This window comes from Physeter macrocephalus, chromosome 9 (genome assembly GCF_002837175.3).
Source record: "Physeter macrocephalus isolate SW-GA chromosome 9, ASM283717v5, whole genome shotgun sequence".
In the NCBI taxonomy this organism is placed as follows: domain Eukaryota; kingdom Metazoa; phylum Chordata; class Mammalia; order Artiodactyla; family Physeteridae; genus Physeter; species Physeter macrocephalus.
Genome location: NC_041222.1, coordinates 28,958,817 through 28,974,232, shown reverse-complemented (window position 1 = coordinate 28,974,232; position 15,416 = coordinate 28,958,817). Strand labels below are relative to the sequence as shown.

Genomic DNA, 15,416 nt, shown 5'->3' with positions numbered 1-15,416 from the left:
TTGTCTGACTTCTTCCCTGCTCTTTTCATCTAAGTTTCTTAAATTCCTTCACACTCACTGCTGTTTGGTCCACTGCACCACTGAAGCTGCACCCTCTGAAGTCACCAAAGACCTTCTGATTGCAAAATCCAATGGACACTCTTCAGTCTTTGTCTTACTGGAGCCCCTACCTGTGTCTAACATCACTGCTCCTTCTTGAAATGCCCCCCCCTTGGCTTCCTTGAAGCCACCCTCTCCTCCTGATGCCAGAGCTAGCAGTTTGAACGTGGGTGCAGTGGAGGCAGATGGCTGGATCCAGCCTCTCTCCTGCCTGGTGCTCTCTCTCACCCCCTGTAGGTGCCAACTCCAAGGTCCTAGGGTGTCTACCCCGGGCCGGGCTCTATCTGCCTCATACAGAGCCAACCAGATTCCAGTGGCTTTCCCTTTATTGCTGATCTGGGCCAGGCTCACAGAGGCCTGCACCAGGTGTTGACAGTGTCTGTCCCTGGAGGAGGGAAGAGCAGAGGTGAAAGGGTCAGGTACAGGGGTCAGATATGGGGCCAGGCTGGACAGTGCATGGGCTAGGGAGCCCAGGGGGACTAGGGTGGGAGCTGGGACGGCCAGAGGGCCCCTTCTTCTGAAGGGCCTCGAAGTCAGAGTTGTTGATGATGGCTTCTCGGAGGGTAGGCATCCTCGCAAAAGGCACATAATCTGCTCCTGGGGGTGGAAACCAGTGCGGGTATGGGATGCAGGAGGGAGGGGTGAAGTCCTGGATGGGATGGTTGAGGGCAGGAGTGCCTTCCTGCCTGGCCTTCTGATTACAGACCCTGGAGTGGGCCCCTACCCCAGGTTGCCCCCTCACCGTGAGGCCTCCCTCCTCGCTGCCAGGTCTCCTCAGTCTCAAAGAAAGTCTCATGTTCTTCCCAGCGCCAGTCACAGGCCGCACAGAGGAAATTAGACTCAAAGCAGTTGCACCAACAGCCTGGGGCAAGGGGGCAGCCAAGAAAAGTATAGGGTATTGGGGCTTCCCCAGGGGCTGACTACATTCTCATCTCTTCCTCACCAACCGCAAGCCCAAGTCTCTCCTCCCAGCTCCCCATCTGCATCCCCAAACTATTTGCAACCTATCCCAACCCATGCCCACCCCTGCACTCCCCTTGCTCTGGAAGGTACCTTTGACCCTGCAGGAATGGGACCTGGTAGCTGCGTGGTCTTCACGGCTGTGTTTGCAGCGACATTGGGCTCTCCAAGCCCTGGGGTCAAAGGTGGCTCGTCTCTTGAGCCAGAACTTACCCACCTCCTCTGGGCGTGATGGGATAAAGCAGAACATGAGGCAGCGGCACTGGCCTACATTGCAGGGCACGGATATGTCTGTGAGGAGGGGGATGGATGGTAGGGTTAGACCAGCACCTGACAGGGCCTGGCTTTCCCATGTCAACCCCCTCCCCCAAACCAACACACGCACACACACACACTTGCTCTCATACATCCCAACACATGACAGAGGACAGTTATCACTCCACACCTGAGATGATCTGGTGCTGTCTCAACAAGTGTCCACAAAAGCACTTGGAGTCATCCCCAATCCGGAAACAGTCCCATAGATAATGGAGGCAGCGCCAGCCAATATAGAGACCTGGGTGTGGGGGGATTGAGTAATAAGGAAAAGTAAGAAGAAAAAATAGCCTAAGCTCCCCGCAAGGTGTTCTCACCTCTACCCACGAGTCCTCATCCCTACCCCTTTAGACTTTTTTCTTCAAGGTTTGCTCATCACCCCACAAGTGTCTTCAGATCCCTCCCCACCCTAGGATCCATTCCATCTGTGTCAGCCTGTCAGAGGGCACTGAAGACGGCCTTCAATGCCGAGCAGGAAGATTATATGTGAAATTTTGACGATGAACATGTATCTCGCTGAGTTCTCTGTGACTGTGGGATTCTCATCTCCTCCCCTCCCAACATTAGAGTCCACCTTTGTTCTGTTTCCTTGAAGTGTCTAAGGTGAGGGAAAGGGAAGATGATGGGCCAGGTGCAGAGTAGATGGTAGGGACTGGCTCCTAAGGAGCGAAGTATTGAAGGGACCTGAAGAGGAGGAGGAGGTTGGGCAGCCCTGGTGCCAGGAGGTAGGAGGAGGGCTTCTCTCACTTCTCCACGTTGGCACCTTCATACTTCCCTTCTGCGTTCCTGGTGTTACTGAACTAATACCCTCTGTGAACTTGAGAAGGGCTGCCTATGGCTCTCCAAGGGTCAGGAGAAAGGGGGAGGCGAGAAGTCATGAGTGGTGAAAAGCAAAAATATAAGCTTGTGAGGCTAAGAAAGGAGGCTTGGAAAGGAAGGTGAGGCTAAGACGTATCCCTGAGAGCAGGCACCAGCAAGAGGCCACCACCCTTGAGATCTGAAACTGTCTGGCTTCACGGTCAGTCTCACCACAAGGCAAGGGTGGTGCTGAGTAAATGTGGGAGGAGAACCAGAGCATTTGCCACTCAAGAGTTTCTCATCCTCTGTGAGAGCTGAGAGTACCCCAACTTCGAGCCAAGGATCCTGAGTCCCCAGGGAGTGGGGCCTTTAGGACTCTTATTCCCATTTAAAGTTTCCAGTGAACTGTCACCTCCACCAGAAAGTTGTCTCTGACTTCCCCTGTCTGTCTAGGTCACGGCTGTGTTTGCAGCGACATTGGGCTCTCCAAGCCCTGGGGTCAAAGGTGGCTCGTCTCTTGAGCCAGAACTTACCCACCTCCTCTGGGCGTGATGGGATAAAGCAGAACATGAGGCAGCGGCACTGGCCTACATTGCAGGGCACGGATATGTCTGTGAGGAGGGGGATGGATGGTAGGGTTAGACCAGCACCTGACAGGGCCTGGCTTTCCCATGTCAACCCCCTCCCCCAAACCAACACACGCACACACACACACTTGCTCTCATACATCCCAACACATGACAGAGGACAGTTATCACTCCACACCTGAGATGATCTGGTGCTGTCTCAACAAGTGTCCACAAAAGCACTTGGAGTCATCCCCAATCCGGAAACAGTCCCATAGATAATGGAGGCAGCGCCAGCCAATATAGAGACCTGGGTGTGGGGGGATTGAGTAATAAGGAAAAGTAAGAAGAAAAAATAGCCTAAGCTCCCCGCAAGGTGTTCTCACCTCTACCCACGAGTCCTCATCCCTACCCCTTTAGACTTTTTTCTTCAAGGTTTGCTCATCACCCCACAAGTGTCTTCAGATCCCTCCCCACCCTAGGATCCATTCCATCTGTGTCAGCCTGTCAGAGGGCACTGAAGACGGCCTTCAATGCCGAGCAGGAAGATTATATGTGAAATTTTGACGATGAACATGTATCTCGCTGAGTTCTCTGTGACTGTGGGATTCTCATCTCCTCCCCTCCCAACATTAGAGTCCACCTTTGTTCTGTTTCCTTGAAGTGTCTAAGGTGAGGGAAAGGGAAGATGATGGGCCAGGTGCAGAGTAGATGGTAGGGACTGGCTCCTAAGGAGCGAAGTATTGAAGGGACCTGAAGAGGAGGAGGAGGTTGGGCAGCCCTGGTGCCAGGAGGTAGGAGGAGGGCTTCTCTCACTTCTCCACGTTGGCACCTTCATACTTCCCTTCTGCGTTCCTGGTGTTACTGAACTAATACCCTCTGTGAACTTGAGAAGGGCTGCCTATGGCTCTCCAAGGGTCAGGAGAAAGGGGGAGGCGAGAAGTCATGAGTGGTGAAAAGCAAAAATATAAGCTTGTGAGGCTAAGAAAGGAGGCTTGGAAAGGAAGGTGAGGCTAAGACGTATCCCTGAGAGCAGGCACCAGCAAGAGGCCACCACCCTTGAGATCTGAAACTGTCTGGCTTCACGGTCAGTCTCACCACAAGGCAAGGGTGGTGCTGAGTAAATGTGGGAGGAGAACCAGAGCATTTGCCACTCAAGAGTTTCTCATCCTCTGTGAGAGCTGAGAGTACCCCAACTTCGAGCCAAGGATCCTGAGTCCCCAGGGAGTGGGGCCTTTAGGACTCTTATTCCCATTTAAAGTTTCCAGTGAACTGTCACCTCCACCAGAAAGTTGTCTCTGACTTCCCCTGTCTGTCTAGGGGCCCTTCCTCTTGCCTCCTGTGGCTCTCATGCTACTCCTATCACAGTACAATGCATTATAATGGACTGTTCACTTGTATTCTCGTTAGACTGTGAGTTCCTCCAAGGAAGGGTCAGTCTTTTCATCGATGTCCTAACACAGGACCTGGCACAAAATAGGTGCTCAGAGAATATAGATGCTTGACTGAATAAGTGAGTGAGCAAATTCCTTTAGGAGGAAGAGAGACTCCATATTCCAGGCAAAGCCCTGAAATTCCATAAGGAGAATGAGAAAGAGTTGGTGTCCTCTGGTCTTTGACTCTGGCCAGGACCACAATCCACAATTCTGTGCCTGTCAAACTAGATTTTCTTGTCTTTCCCCTGGTCTCTTAGGATCTTAAGCCTGTCCAGATGTGGCTTTTGGCTTTGATGCTTCCGACTTGATACTGCCAGCCTGTGGTATAAGTGCCCCATTACAACAGGGAAGCTTGGTTGAAAGGGCAGATTTTAGGCCGAGTCACAATGCGGGTGGGCAGGGGCCAGGATTCCACTAGAGGAATTCTGAACTGTGTTCAGAGTAGCAGGATACAGTGCAGGAACGGGTGAGGTGCAGAGGTGAACAAGTGTTAGTGCCCATAGATCAAGGCCTAGCCTGAGGGCCTGGGAGAGTCAAATTCAAGCACTGATGTGGGAGTCATTGCCCACCTTTCAGATGAAGAAGACTGGAGTTTGAACCAGGGGGATGGCAATTATACCTCAGACTCTACTTGAGGGGCTGCAGTGATGACAGCCTTTTTTTTTTTAAACTTTTGGCCACACCATGCAGCATGCGGGATCTTAGTTCCCTGACCAGGGATTGAACCCGTGCCCCCTGCAGTGGAAGTGCAGAGTCTTAACCACTGGACCACCAGGGAATTCCCCATGACAGCCTTTTAATGGAGTTCCACCAAGGGGACTAAGGCCTTTTGCCATATCAGAGCAACATGTCACCTGGAAACTGTCCAGGGTCCTGGGCCATCTCTGCCTTAGGATCTGTTTGGTGCAGGCTATCTGAGCCTTCATTCAGCCACCTGTTCCTGCCTGGCTTTATATGAATATCCCCACTTTTTGTCTGCATCCACCCTCATCTACCTTGGCCTACCTGCCCGCTCCCCTCTCAGATTCCAGGCAGGTGGCACTGCCATTTCCACAAGGGCTATCCATTGAACGGGCAGGTTCCTAGATCCTGTTGGATGGGAGGATGGCCATGGGCCTGTCACCAGCCCCTGAAAGGCTGCCTGGGCTCACCTGTTTGGATGGCATTCAGGGCTGCCTCCTTCTCCCACTGGAAAAGATAATTCACCTGAGCACCAAACTTCCCTTTGTGCATTGCCTTAGTCACTTCCACCAGGTCTGCCTGCTCAGCAGGGACCACTGGGTGGATGGTGTAACCTGGGGAGGAAGGGGCTGAGTAATTAAGGGGAAGTGAGGAGGCCCTAAAACTAAGAGAAGGGGCCAGGTCAGAGAGTAACTCAATCTCCTCCTCCTGGGGCAGGTCAAAGACAGTGATGAGAAAGGGGGAAAGGGCAGGAGCAATTATGGCTGACTCCTTTCTTCCCCTTCTTCTTGCCCAGCTGGTGTTCAGGCTGAGCTGCGTGAGCGGTGCTGTCAATGGTATCCACCCCTTTCTCTCCCTCTTCTTCCTCTTCCCCATCTTTTGCAGATGTGTCCAGGTGGACCTGGGCTGGAAGGCCTGAAAGGGAGTGCTTTGGAACACTCTCAGATTCAGAGGTCTGGATAGACCTCCTTGTCCATGAGCCCTCACTGGAGGAAGACTCAGAGAAGGCTTCCTTCAGATAATCAGAGGAAGACACAGAGACACAGCTTAGTGATGAGGTCTGAAAAGTAAGGTGTTTCTCTGGGACATTGGAGATGTGAGTCTCCAACTGGGTCTCAGGGGTAGGGGTCTCCAAAGGGACCTCAGAGGCAGAGTGTTCTAAAGGAATCTCAGAGATGGAAGGCTCCAAAGGGGTTTCAGAGGTGTGGGTCTCTAAAGGGATCTGGGAAATGGATGGCACCATAGGAGATTCAGAGGCAAGGGGCTCTAAAGGGGTTTCAGAGAGGGCAGGCTCTAAGGGGATTTCAGGGATAGGGGGCTCCTGTGAGTCCTCAGCAGAGGGGTCCTTTGAAGAAAGGCTCTCTTCCGTAAACATGGTGGTATGAGGCTCTTCTGTGACCTTGTCTGCTTCCATCTAGTGGTAGAATAGGGTACACGTTTCATTAGGTTGGGATTGGAGGGTCTGCAAGTCAGGATTCGCAGGGGGCTATGGAATTAGGATAAAGTTTTCAGTGTACCTGAGATATAAGGGGGAAGTCAGATGAGCTCTGGGCCAGGGTATGGTGCTAGGAGCTTCACCCATGTGCCTAGACCCCATATCGCATACTGAAAGGCTGAAGCAGTCAGAATCCCATCAGTAGATGGTAGCAGAGGAGGGGGTCCTAACATAGCATCCTGGCTAGTCCAAGAGCAGGGTTCTGGGCATAACTTAGGACCATGGAGGTCAGGCTGTGGAGTTCTAGAGACTGGGAAGACCAAGCCAAAGTGGGGGTTTGCTCCCAAGAGTGCAGGAGGATGCCATGACCACAGTCTAGTTTTGTCTAGGGACCCCTCCCCCACCCCTTGGTGATGTCATTCATGTTCAAGGCTTCAGCTACTTCCAGCTGTATGCTGATGACACCTGATGACTCCTAAATCCATATTTCCAGCTCAGACCTTTTTAAACCCCTGTACTTCACAGTCATAGCCAACTGTCTGCTGGACATTGCTAAATGGATGTCCCACAGGGCATCAAAACTGAACTGAGAATTATCCTAGAATTCTCCTTTCCCCTCATCCTACATCTTAAAATGGGCACCAAGGACTATATTTCCTATCTTCTAAATATCCCCCAAATCCATTCTCTCCTCTCCTTTCTCTCCAATTTTGTTCAAGTTCTCATCATTTTCTACCTGGATTTTGTAATAACTTTGCCCCTCTGCTGCCTTCCCCAGCATATTAATCCACTTTCCCATTCTTTCATTGATTTAGGTAACTTTTACAAAGAGCCTAATCTTAACGCTTTTACTCAGGTACTGGACTCAGTTGAAAGAATCTGGGAAGAAGACAGGTTAACCAAAATGACAATACCAACGAGTTGGTGTTGTGCTGGGGTAAGCCCAGGATGCTGTGGGGAGTAGGGTGTGCCTAATTTGTCTTGGAAGGATGTCCAAAAGGGGTCAGTCTACCTTAATGACCCAGGCGAGAACTTTCTAAAATGCAAACCCAACAACGGCATTCCCTTGCTTAAAAATTAACACTCAGTGACTCAGCCTAAGTATTAGGTCCAAATTTCTTGGCCCTGACATTCAAGGCCTGTCATCATTTGCAACACTGCCTAAGGATTCCAGCCTTACCTTCCCCTGGTCTCTACCTTTGTCCATGCTTCAGAAATACTATATTTATCATTTCTTAAACTCATCAGGGCCTTTCCAAAGGGGAAGTTTGTGTCAGAAAGCAGGGGGAGAGTAGGATGATGGGGAGGAAGATGGCCAGACATTCAGCAAGAGGATAAAGGGGCCTGAGGGTGAAGAACCAGAGGATGAGAGGAGAGGAAAGGGAAAAGGGGAGGACGGAACTGAGTGGAGAAACATGGGGGAGGGAGAGGATAAGGATGAAAAGTAGAGAATGGGAGGGGGTTGGACTGAGGTGGGAAGGGACAGGAAGGTATTAGGAGGGAATGGAACGAGGATTTGGAAGAGGGGCCTTTTGAGAGACTACATACCTCTGGGCTTTGTCTCGGCTGTTACAAGTCCTTAGGTCAGGATCTTGTCTGAAGCCGGGAAGGGGAAGTATTGGCCCCGAGGGAGAGAAGGCGCTTGTGGTTGTGGACGAGCCCTGGCTGCAGGCGCTGTGTGCTGAGAGGCCTTGCCTGCAAGTCACAACTTGAGAAGGGGACTAGGACACCTGCAGAAAATCGCAAAGGAGCTCTGGCCAGTTCTGAAGAAGGGTGGGAGAGGGAGGGACGAGAGGATCCAGGGCCGATGAGGAAGGGGCTTGACTGAAGCCTCTGGAACCCTGGCCGGGAGTGGAGGATCCGTCACCAGGGCAACCGGAACGCCTAGTAGTCTCCGTGGCAACAGCAGTCTGGTCACCTCCTCGGTGAGTGAGGTCTCCTGAGGGGTCTGCATTTGACCCGGAGGGGACAAACCTAGAGGGTCACTTCTTTTAATGGGGTTTTGCCGGATCTCTGTGAGTGGTTTTGCGGGATCTTTGTAAGACTCTGTGAGGGTCTCTGGGTAGGGTCTGCAGATATCTGTGGGGACGTCCGTGGGTGTCTGGGTTTATGAAGGCCTCTGGAGGGTTCCTATGAGATGTCTGTGGGGTGGTCAGTGGGGGCTGTGAGAATCTGATGGGGGCATCTGGGCTCCGCGGTTGGGGAGAGAAAGGCGGGGATTCTGGTAGCTGGAGTTGGGGCGGAGTCTGTCGTCGAGCCCAGCAGGGCCAAGTTAGAGACCAATAGAATAGGGTCGGAGGCGGGCTTTAGTGAGAAGGACCAATCGAACTAATCGGGGGGCGGAGCGTCATACGACGTCAGGCTGAGGCCGCCGCCGCGGGGCCTGGTTATCGCCCGTCCAGCGCAGCCCGGAGTCGCCGAGACCTGAATTCCTACCCAGGTCCCCGGCCTGGCCCCAGCAGGCTCGACCCCGGCCCCGGGCCCGCGAGGACACCGGAGGTCACCCCCCGGGGGTGGGAGCGGAGCCGCGGGTCAGCTCTGCGAGCGCCCGCGCTGGCCTGTCCGGCCCCGCCCCTGCCCCGGGCCATGGCCCAGCCCTTGTCCCGGCCCCTTTTCCTATCCCGATTCGGGCCTTCGCCCCCGACCCCGCCCTCGTCCCGCTTCCCACATAAGTTCCGGCTCCGGCCTGGGTCCCAGCGAATGCCCAGATCCGGGTCCCAGCTCAGGCCCCCACTCCAGTCCCTGGCCTGGTCCCCATCCCAGCGCCTGCCCCTGTTTCACCTCCTTTCCCAAATTCCAGCCCAGCCCTTGTCCCAGACCCATTCTCAAAATTTGCTTAAGCCCGGGGCCCAACCCCTGCCCTTCCTCCAGTCCCCATCACAGTGCCTCCTTCCATCACATCCCCTACCCTTGCATAAGTCCCAATGCCCAGCCCAGCCCAACTCTTTATCCCAGTCTTTGCCCTCATCTCTGTGTTTACCCAGGTCTCTCCCACTACCCAGCCCTCTCTTTCATACCCTGCCCCTCTCCCAGCCTCGACTCAGGTCTGGGCTCCAGCTGCCATCAGCCTTACTGCTGCTGTTGCTGTTGTCTGTCCTTGGCCCAGGGGCTGGTGAGTGCAGAAGCAGGAAAGACCGAGGCAGGGATGGGGTTCTGGCAGGGAGGGGTGGACTGGAGGGATTCAGGAGAGGTGGGACCTGGGCAACTAGATCACTGGGGAAGAAATGGAGAGAAATAAGAAGTCTTACATAATTGAGAGGAATTGGCAGGGTCAGAAGAGTGGTAGCTGTGGGCTTGAGGCTCAGCAGGTGGCTGACAGACTGCAATGTTTCCTTTCTTGGGGTCCATCTGGACTCCACTCTGACTCTTGCTTTTCCAAGAAAGTCTTGAGTGCTTTGCACCTGCTCATTAAGTTTGGTGGGGGAGACATAGTCCCCCAGCAGAGAGCCTCTAGTCCAGTGTGGGAAGATCTGGCCTAAACCTTTGAGGAACTGGGCATGCCTTAAAACAGGGTTAAGAAAGCAGTTTTGAAAATAGCATGTAGCAAATAACAAAAAAACATGGACATGGGTTAGTTGCCATTATAATGAGTTTTCTTCTTGTAATGAGTTTCATTCCAAATAAGCTTGATTTGCTTAGGAATAATTCCTGACACTTTTAAAGCAGGGTTGAAACTTGGAGACTGTTTTACAGATGGGGAAACTGAGGCTCAGCAAGAGATCAATTTGCCCAAGATCATACAGCTTGTCAGTGGCAGTGTGGGGCTAGAAAAAGATTTCCTAATTCCTACCCTATACTGGTGTTTTTTGTTTTTGTTTCTTTTTTTTTTTTTTTTTCATTGCAGTATATGCCCAATAGGAAAACAGATCCAAGTGCAGAAAGGCTCAAAGCACAACCTGTCCTCTCCCCTGTCTTCCCACAAGGGGGCTTCATCCACAAACTATCCTCACTTGTCAGTTGTCAGCTCAGGGCCACCATCCAGTGAGGAAGTGACTCGGACAGGAGAGGGAGATACCCAACGTCCTAATGGGTGGAATGTGGGAGGATGAGGGGGTCCTGGCCATAGGATATGTGCTGTAAAGATGGCCCCATAATAAAGAGTCATCATGGCCCCAACCCCCAGCCATCTCTGGCAGGTGGCACTCTAGAGGTGATGGGGATATGCCTGAGGAGGTCTTTGGCAATAACAAGTAGCAGAGCAGCTGGGGGTGGAGAGGCTGCGTTTCAATGAGCTCTGGGGCCCTGGTTCAGTGTACAAGCTTGAGGAGATCAATGCACGCCAAAGGTCACTGCCCCTGCAGAGATGTGCGAGCTCTATGTGGATGCTCACTGGTATCTGGGCACTTATGTGTCTGTGTGTGTACCTGAGGGATCTGTGGGAATGCTGGGCGTGTGCAGTGTGTGTATAGACTTGTGTGTTGGTAAGTGTAGGTGCATGTGTGTTGTGTATATGTGAGCCTGTGTGTCCTTACAGCCTATGTTACTGTGTGAGGGGGAGGTACATGTTGTGGCCCATGCATGTTCCTCTTTAGCTCTTCTTGCCCCTCCTGCAGACAGATCACTGAAGCGTCACCTCTAAGTGGATAGTTCCCGGTTGGAGGCCGTGTTGGGTGCCTCCCACAACATACATGAGTAATCCATCTGCCCCCAGCCAGATGCCTTGAGGGGCTCAGTGTTGGTTACTGCTCAGTGTTGATTACTGCTGCTGGCAGATCGGGCACTCAACAGAGGCAGAAGGCAGGTCAGTTTTTCAGTTTGGGTGAGGGGGAGTCCATTCTGTCAAGCCCAATTCATAGCTTCTTTCCCTGCCACCCCAGCATCTTTGTTCATAAGCCCATTGAGCAGACACTGGGCTGACTAAGAGAGGAGGGTGATTGACAGCCACGGAGCTGTAGAAAGTTGAAAGATGTGGATTAAAGCATGATTGCCCAGAAGCAGTTTCAGGTGCTTTGGGAGGATTATAATGAGGTTAGAAATGAGCACTGACTAGGTCCCACAGCAGGCAGGGCTGCCCTGAGTGCTGTTACTAGTCACTGGCCTGCAGGGGTGCTCTGGGACCTGGTGGTGATGAGAGGTTTCACCTGAGGAGAGACTAGCAGTGTCACAGGACCATGATGGCACAGTTGGTCTCAACAGATCCTTGGGTCTTTTCCTTGGGCTTGTCTGACTGCAGTTGCATAACCCAGGCATGCCTTGCCATTACAGGAAATGGCCTTTTGTTCTACTGAGTGCTGTCACTAGAAGGGCCAGCCTCAGCCTGTGTGTATGCATGCATGCGTGTGTGTGTGTGTTTCAGGTGGTGATGGAGAATCACTCTAGCCTCATCTGGAAGCACTGGCGCATCCAAGGCAGGTTCATCTGAGCTTGGCTAGGGCCTTACTTGTGCTTCCTCTGGGACACAGCTCTGTAGGTCCTGGTGAAACCCAAACCAAAGCTTGGAGTGAATGGGGCTGTGGATGCTTTCTCAAACATCTGCCCTCTAGGCTCCTCCCAGCATCCCCAGCTTCCTTTTACTCCCTTTTCCCACCAGGCTATTCTGTGACCTGTGTAGCCCCTAGCCACTTCAAGGTGGCTTAACTAGTCCCCCAGTTCTCCAGGCCATGCCATGTTCCTTTATCACAGGGCTCTTTGTGCACGTCTGTCTATTGTTTCCTAAAGGTCATTAGCTGCTTTCATCACCAGCTCTCTGAGAATCTGTACTGGGGGCCTGGGCAGCATTGCTTCTAACAGTAGCAATGACCCATCTGATGACCCATACCTGGTACCAGCTTTGAGGAGGAGGAGCCCTTCTCTAATTCCAGCAGGGGGTGCTCCAGTGCTCTGCTTTCCTGTAACAATAGTATCCAGGCCATTCAGCTCTTAGCTTTCTGCCTCCCAGTTGTCACAGCCAGGGCTCCTAGGAAACCTTTCTTCCCTATCCCTTGGTTCATTTCCTTTCATCCCTCTCTGATGCATCACCACTGCCCTGTGAGTGCTGCTCTGTGAGCCTCTCTGGTTCCTGAGCAGTGCTCAGCTTGCAAGGTAGCAGGTCTTCCTTGTTGACAGATGAGAGTGACCATGTGGCCTGAACTGCACAGACTAGTCCTTGGGTATAACCGTGGCTTTTGAAGAGCACAGGCCAGTCTAGGGCTAGTGACCTCCACCTATATAGGACGGCTCTCTGCAGGGTGACTCAAGGTTGCTGAAGTTCAGTAGGGCCAACCTTGATCCGTGTTCCCTCCTTCAGCAGCCTCCTTTTCCAGATGCTTCTTTGTCTGTTATTTCAAATGCCTCATTTTTGGAGTTACATCTCCCATCTCCAGAAGGGGAAACTGTCAGAATAGGCAAGGCCTGTGGGCATTTCCTACTGGGCTGAAAACTCTGCTTCAAGGTCTCCCCTACCCACTGCCCCTACTCTTGTTCTGAAGCTGCTTGAGTTCCCAACCTTCTTATCTGTCCTGGGGGCATCCTTCTGGGCTTTGCTGGGGCTGGTCTAAAGTCTCCAAAACAGTCAGATTCCCCAGAGCTTTGCCTGTCATTTGGGGCCCTCTTCTATCCAGCTGAGCCGCTGGGTTCTTTTCATTGTTACAGCAGTCCTGGTCCCTATGTGTTTGCTTGGTAGCTGCTTAACACCAGACTTTCCTGCTCACTGGGCTCTGCTCCTAACAGCCATGATCAGGTATCTTGGCATTTCGGCTACAGAGGGCCACTTTCTCCCCACCTTCCACCCCAGCCTCGTCTGGATGTGAATATTCCTAAGTGGTTTGAGATTCCACTGGCTTACCAGTTGACTGCCTCACTGGGCCTCCCTCCAGGAAGTGCCCCAGCCCCTCCTTCTGAATCCCAGAGGCCCTGCTGGCTCTCCTTTCCTCCTCTCCCTGGGACTCTTGTGGTGGCTTGCCAGCTCCTGTCCTTACCTCTGCCACCCAAGCAGGCCCCTTGCAGCCTCACCACATTTTCCCCTCCCCTCTGCCACCCTGAGCCAGTATACAGACAGCTCTTGTGAAGCTTCTGAGAGTTTTTATTGCTCCTGACCACAGGGGAACAGAAAGGGGAAGAAAATAAACAAGGCAGTTTCACAGTTCCATGCTGACTCCCAAGCCCACAGGTGGAGTTCCAGGCTGCTCAGTAGCCTAAGAGTTCATGCCAGCGCGCGCACACACACACACGCGCGCACGCATGTGCACCATTCACAGCTGTTTTGTTAGGCTTGGTAAGAGGAGAACAATGGCTCCTAAGAGGGGCAGCTGTGGGGTCCTCAAAAGGGTCCTGGTTTTGCATTTAGACAGATCAAGGTTTGAATCCTCAGTTTGGTCTAGCGTTAAGCCTCAGTTTCCTTATCCGTAAAGAGAGGTCATTTTTCCCAAGGTCACTGTAAGGTTTAAAGCGAATGATGGCGAGGGCAGCATGAGACCCAGTTCCCGGCCAGAGGAGAGCCTTTGTTGAGTCGGTGCTGTGGGTGAGGCAGCTTGGTGTGCCTGGGGCTTGCTGGAAATGGCCTGTCCTACTTTGCTCCTTTCTCTTCCGCCTGCTCCCCAGGAGGCCTCTTCCTGACTGACTACTCCACCTGCTCACCCCGCAAGCTGAGTCCCTTCCGCTCCTTTGCCAGCACCGAGCTCTTCCACTTCCATGTTCCCGAAGACACATTCCTGGCCGTGTGGAACCTCATCATCTTCAAAGAGCAGGGGGGAACCTTTGGGGACCACTGCCCAGACCAAAGTGTGACTGTGTGAGCGTCTGAGTTAACCTCCTGACCCCCGCTTCCAACCCCAGGCCACTTTCCAAACGAAAATGCGAGTTTATGAGTATCTAAGCCGACCTCCTGACCCTGACCCCTGACCCTTGTCCGGATTGAAGTGTGACTGGCTGAGGGCCGAGACCTCTGTCTCCTGACCATTCCTGGCTACTGTATGACTGTGTGAGCGCCCGAGCTGATCTTTTGCCCGTTATGTTCTGACCCCTGACCTGGAGCCACTTTGTTGTGTGGGTCGGTATAGGGAATCCACTTGTTTTACTGGCGATAAATGACAGTTTTCCTTTCTTTCCCCCATTTTCCATGTCCCACCCCATTGCCTCCTTTCCTCTTCTCTTCATTCTGGTCCCCCAGGTATTTCCGTTCTGGGGCACCCCCCGTCATCAATCCCCTGCACACACACTTCCCAGGGGACACGGCTGTGCCTGGGGTTTTCTCACTGACTCTCAGCTGGACACTGCCCAACCGCACCTCTGGCATCTTTAACGTCAGCAGCCCCTTACCTGGGGACTGGTTCTTGGCTGCCCACCTGCCCCGGACCCACGGCCACATCTCTGTCAAGGTGGGTTGATACTGTCCAGGGCAGGAGGGGCCAGAGCTGCTTCTCCATCTCTGGGCTACCTGGCGCACCAGCCTTGTGCCAGGGTGGGCAACAGCATAAGGGTGGCTGGTGTGGGGCATAGCTAGAGGTCAGCAGGTCACCTGGCGGGTCAAGACTAGTCTTGTTCTACGTCTTGGTTGGTGATAGCCCCGCAGACTCTCGTAGGCTTTAGCCCAGTCGTTAGTCCATTTGGGAGTATACGTTCCTCTTCTATCATAATTTTAGCTCCTGACACCTTATGGAAGATGGTAAGAGAATACTCTGGGGCAGGGAAGCCCTTTCCTGTTAAGAGGCAGCTTTGGGCGACTGGCGTCCAACCTGATTGTTGGCGCTCTTTCCCCCAAACATCGGCAGTGATTTCATAGAGCAGAGTTTGTTAAAGTCTCCAGTGTTGTAGGGTTGAGGTCAGGCTGCTTCTCCATTCTGGTTTGGAGGGGAAGGAAGTGCTGCAGAGTTTTCCTGCCGCTCCCAGGTACTGGGCAGGCTAGACCTCTTCATTACTGTGAGAGGACCTGAAGGTATCTTGCTCCTGTCCACTGGTGGGATGCGGTGGCCATGTCAGAGTGGCATGGCCACGGATGTGGGGTCAGTGGTAACGGCAAAGGGCCAAGCATGAGCTGAGCAGGATTTAAAGAACAGGACATGAAGAACAAGAAAGTGAGTCGGGTTTGGCCACTGAGAATTGGGAGGGGCAGAAATTCCCAGTCAGGTGAGGATTTGACCTGGCCATCTCTCTCCAGGGTGAGTTCCTTGAGGGCAGGGGCCCTGGACTGTGTCAGACTCCCCTCTCCTC

The 15,416-nt window shown here is 53.0% G+C and overlaps 2 protein-coding genes across 15 annotated transcripts in view; one reads left to right on the top strand and one right to left on the bottom strand.

The window, feature by feature from the left end:
* Positions 1-446: 446 nt before the first annotated feature.
* On the bottom strand, positions 447-8,521 carry FAM221B (family with sequence similarity 221 member B). Its single transcript, XM_007108569.3, has 7 exons — positions 7,839-8,521; positions 5,648-6,269; positions 5,326-5,469; positions 2,938-3,048; positions 1,153-1,350; positions 842-961; positions 447-484 (listed from the first exon to the last, which is right to left on the bottom strand). Exons 2-7 carry the CDS (start codon positions 6,267-6,269, stop codon positions 447-449), a joined length of 1,233 nt encoding a protein of 410 aa, XP_007108631.2. The 5' UTR covers positions 7,839-8,521.
* Positions 8,522-8,665: 144 nt separating this feature from the next.
* TMEM8B (transmembrane protein 8B) overlaps positions 8,666-15,416 on the top strand; it is a 61,616-nt gene continuing 54,865 nt past the window's right edge. For all 14 annotated transcript variants that reach the window (XR_008618206.1, XR_008618207.1, XR_003681209.2 and 11 more), the window contains exons 1-3: positions 8,666-9,402; positions 13,809-13,998; positions 14,377-14,584. Coding sequence is in view for 9 of the 14 variants with exons in the window: in XM_028493822.2 (XP_028349623.1) it covers positions 8,877-9,402; positions 13,809-13,998; positions 14,377-14,584 (924 nt within the window). In the remaining 5 variants the exon portion in view is untranslated. The remainder of the gene's footprint in view (positions 9,403-13,808; positions 13,999-14,376; positions 14,585-15,416) is intronic.

Bases quoted from the DNA above. Each gene is read 5' to 3' on its own strand.
- FAM221B (XM_007108569.3), bottom strand. From the start codon at position 6,269: ATGGAAGCAGACAAGGTCACAGAAGAGCCTCATACCACCATGTTTACG. The intron at 962-1,152 runs GTACCTTCCAGA...CCCTTGCCCCAG, and splicing joins CCATTCCTGCAGGGTCAAAG to GCTGTTGGTGCAACTGCTTT. The intron at 485-841 runs GTGAGGGGGCAA...TCCCTCCTCCAG, and splicing joins GCGAGGAGGGAGGCCTCACG to GGACAGACACTGTCAACACC.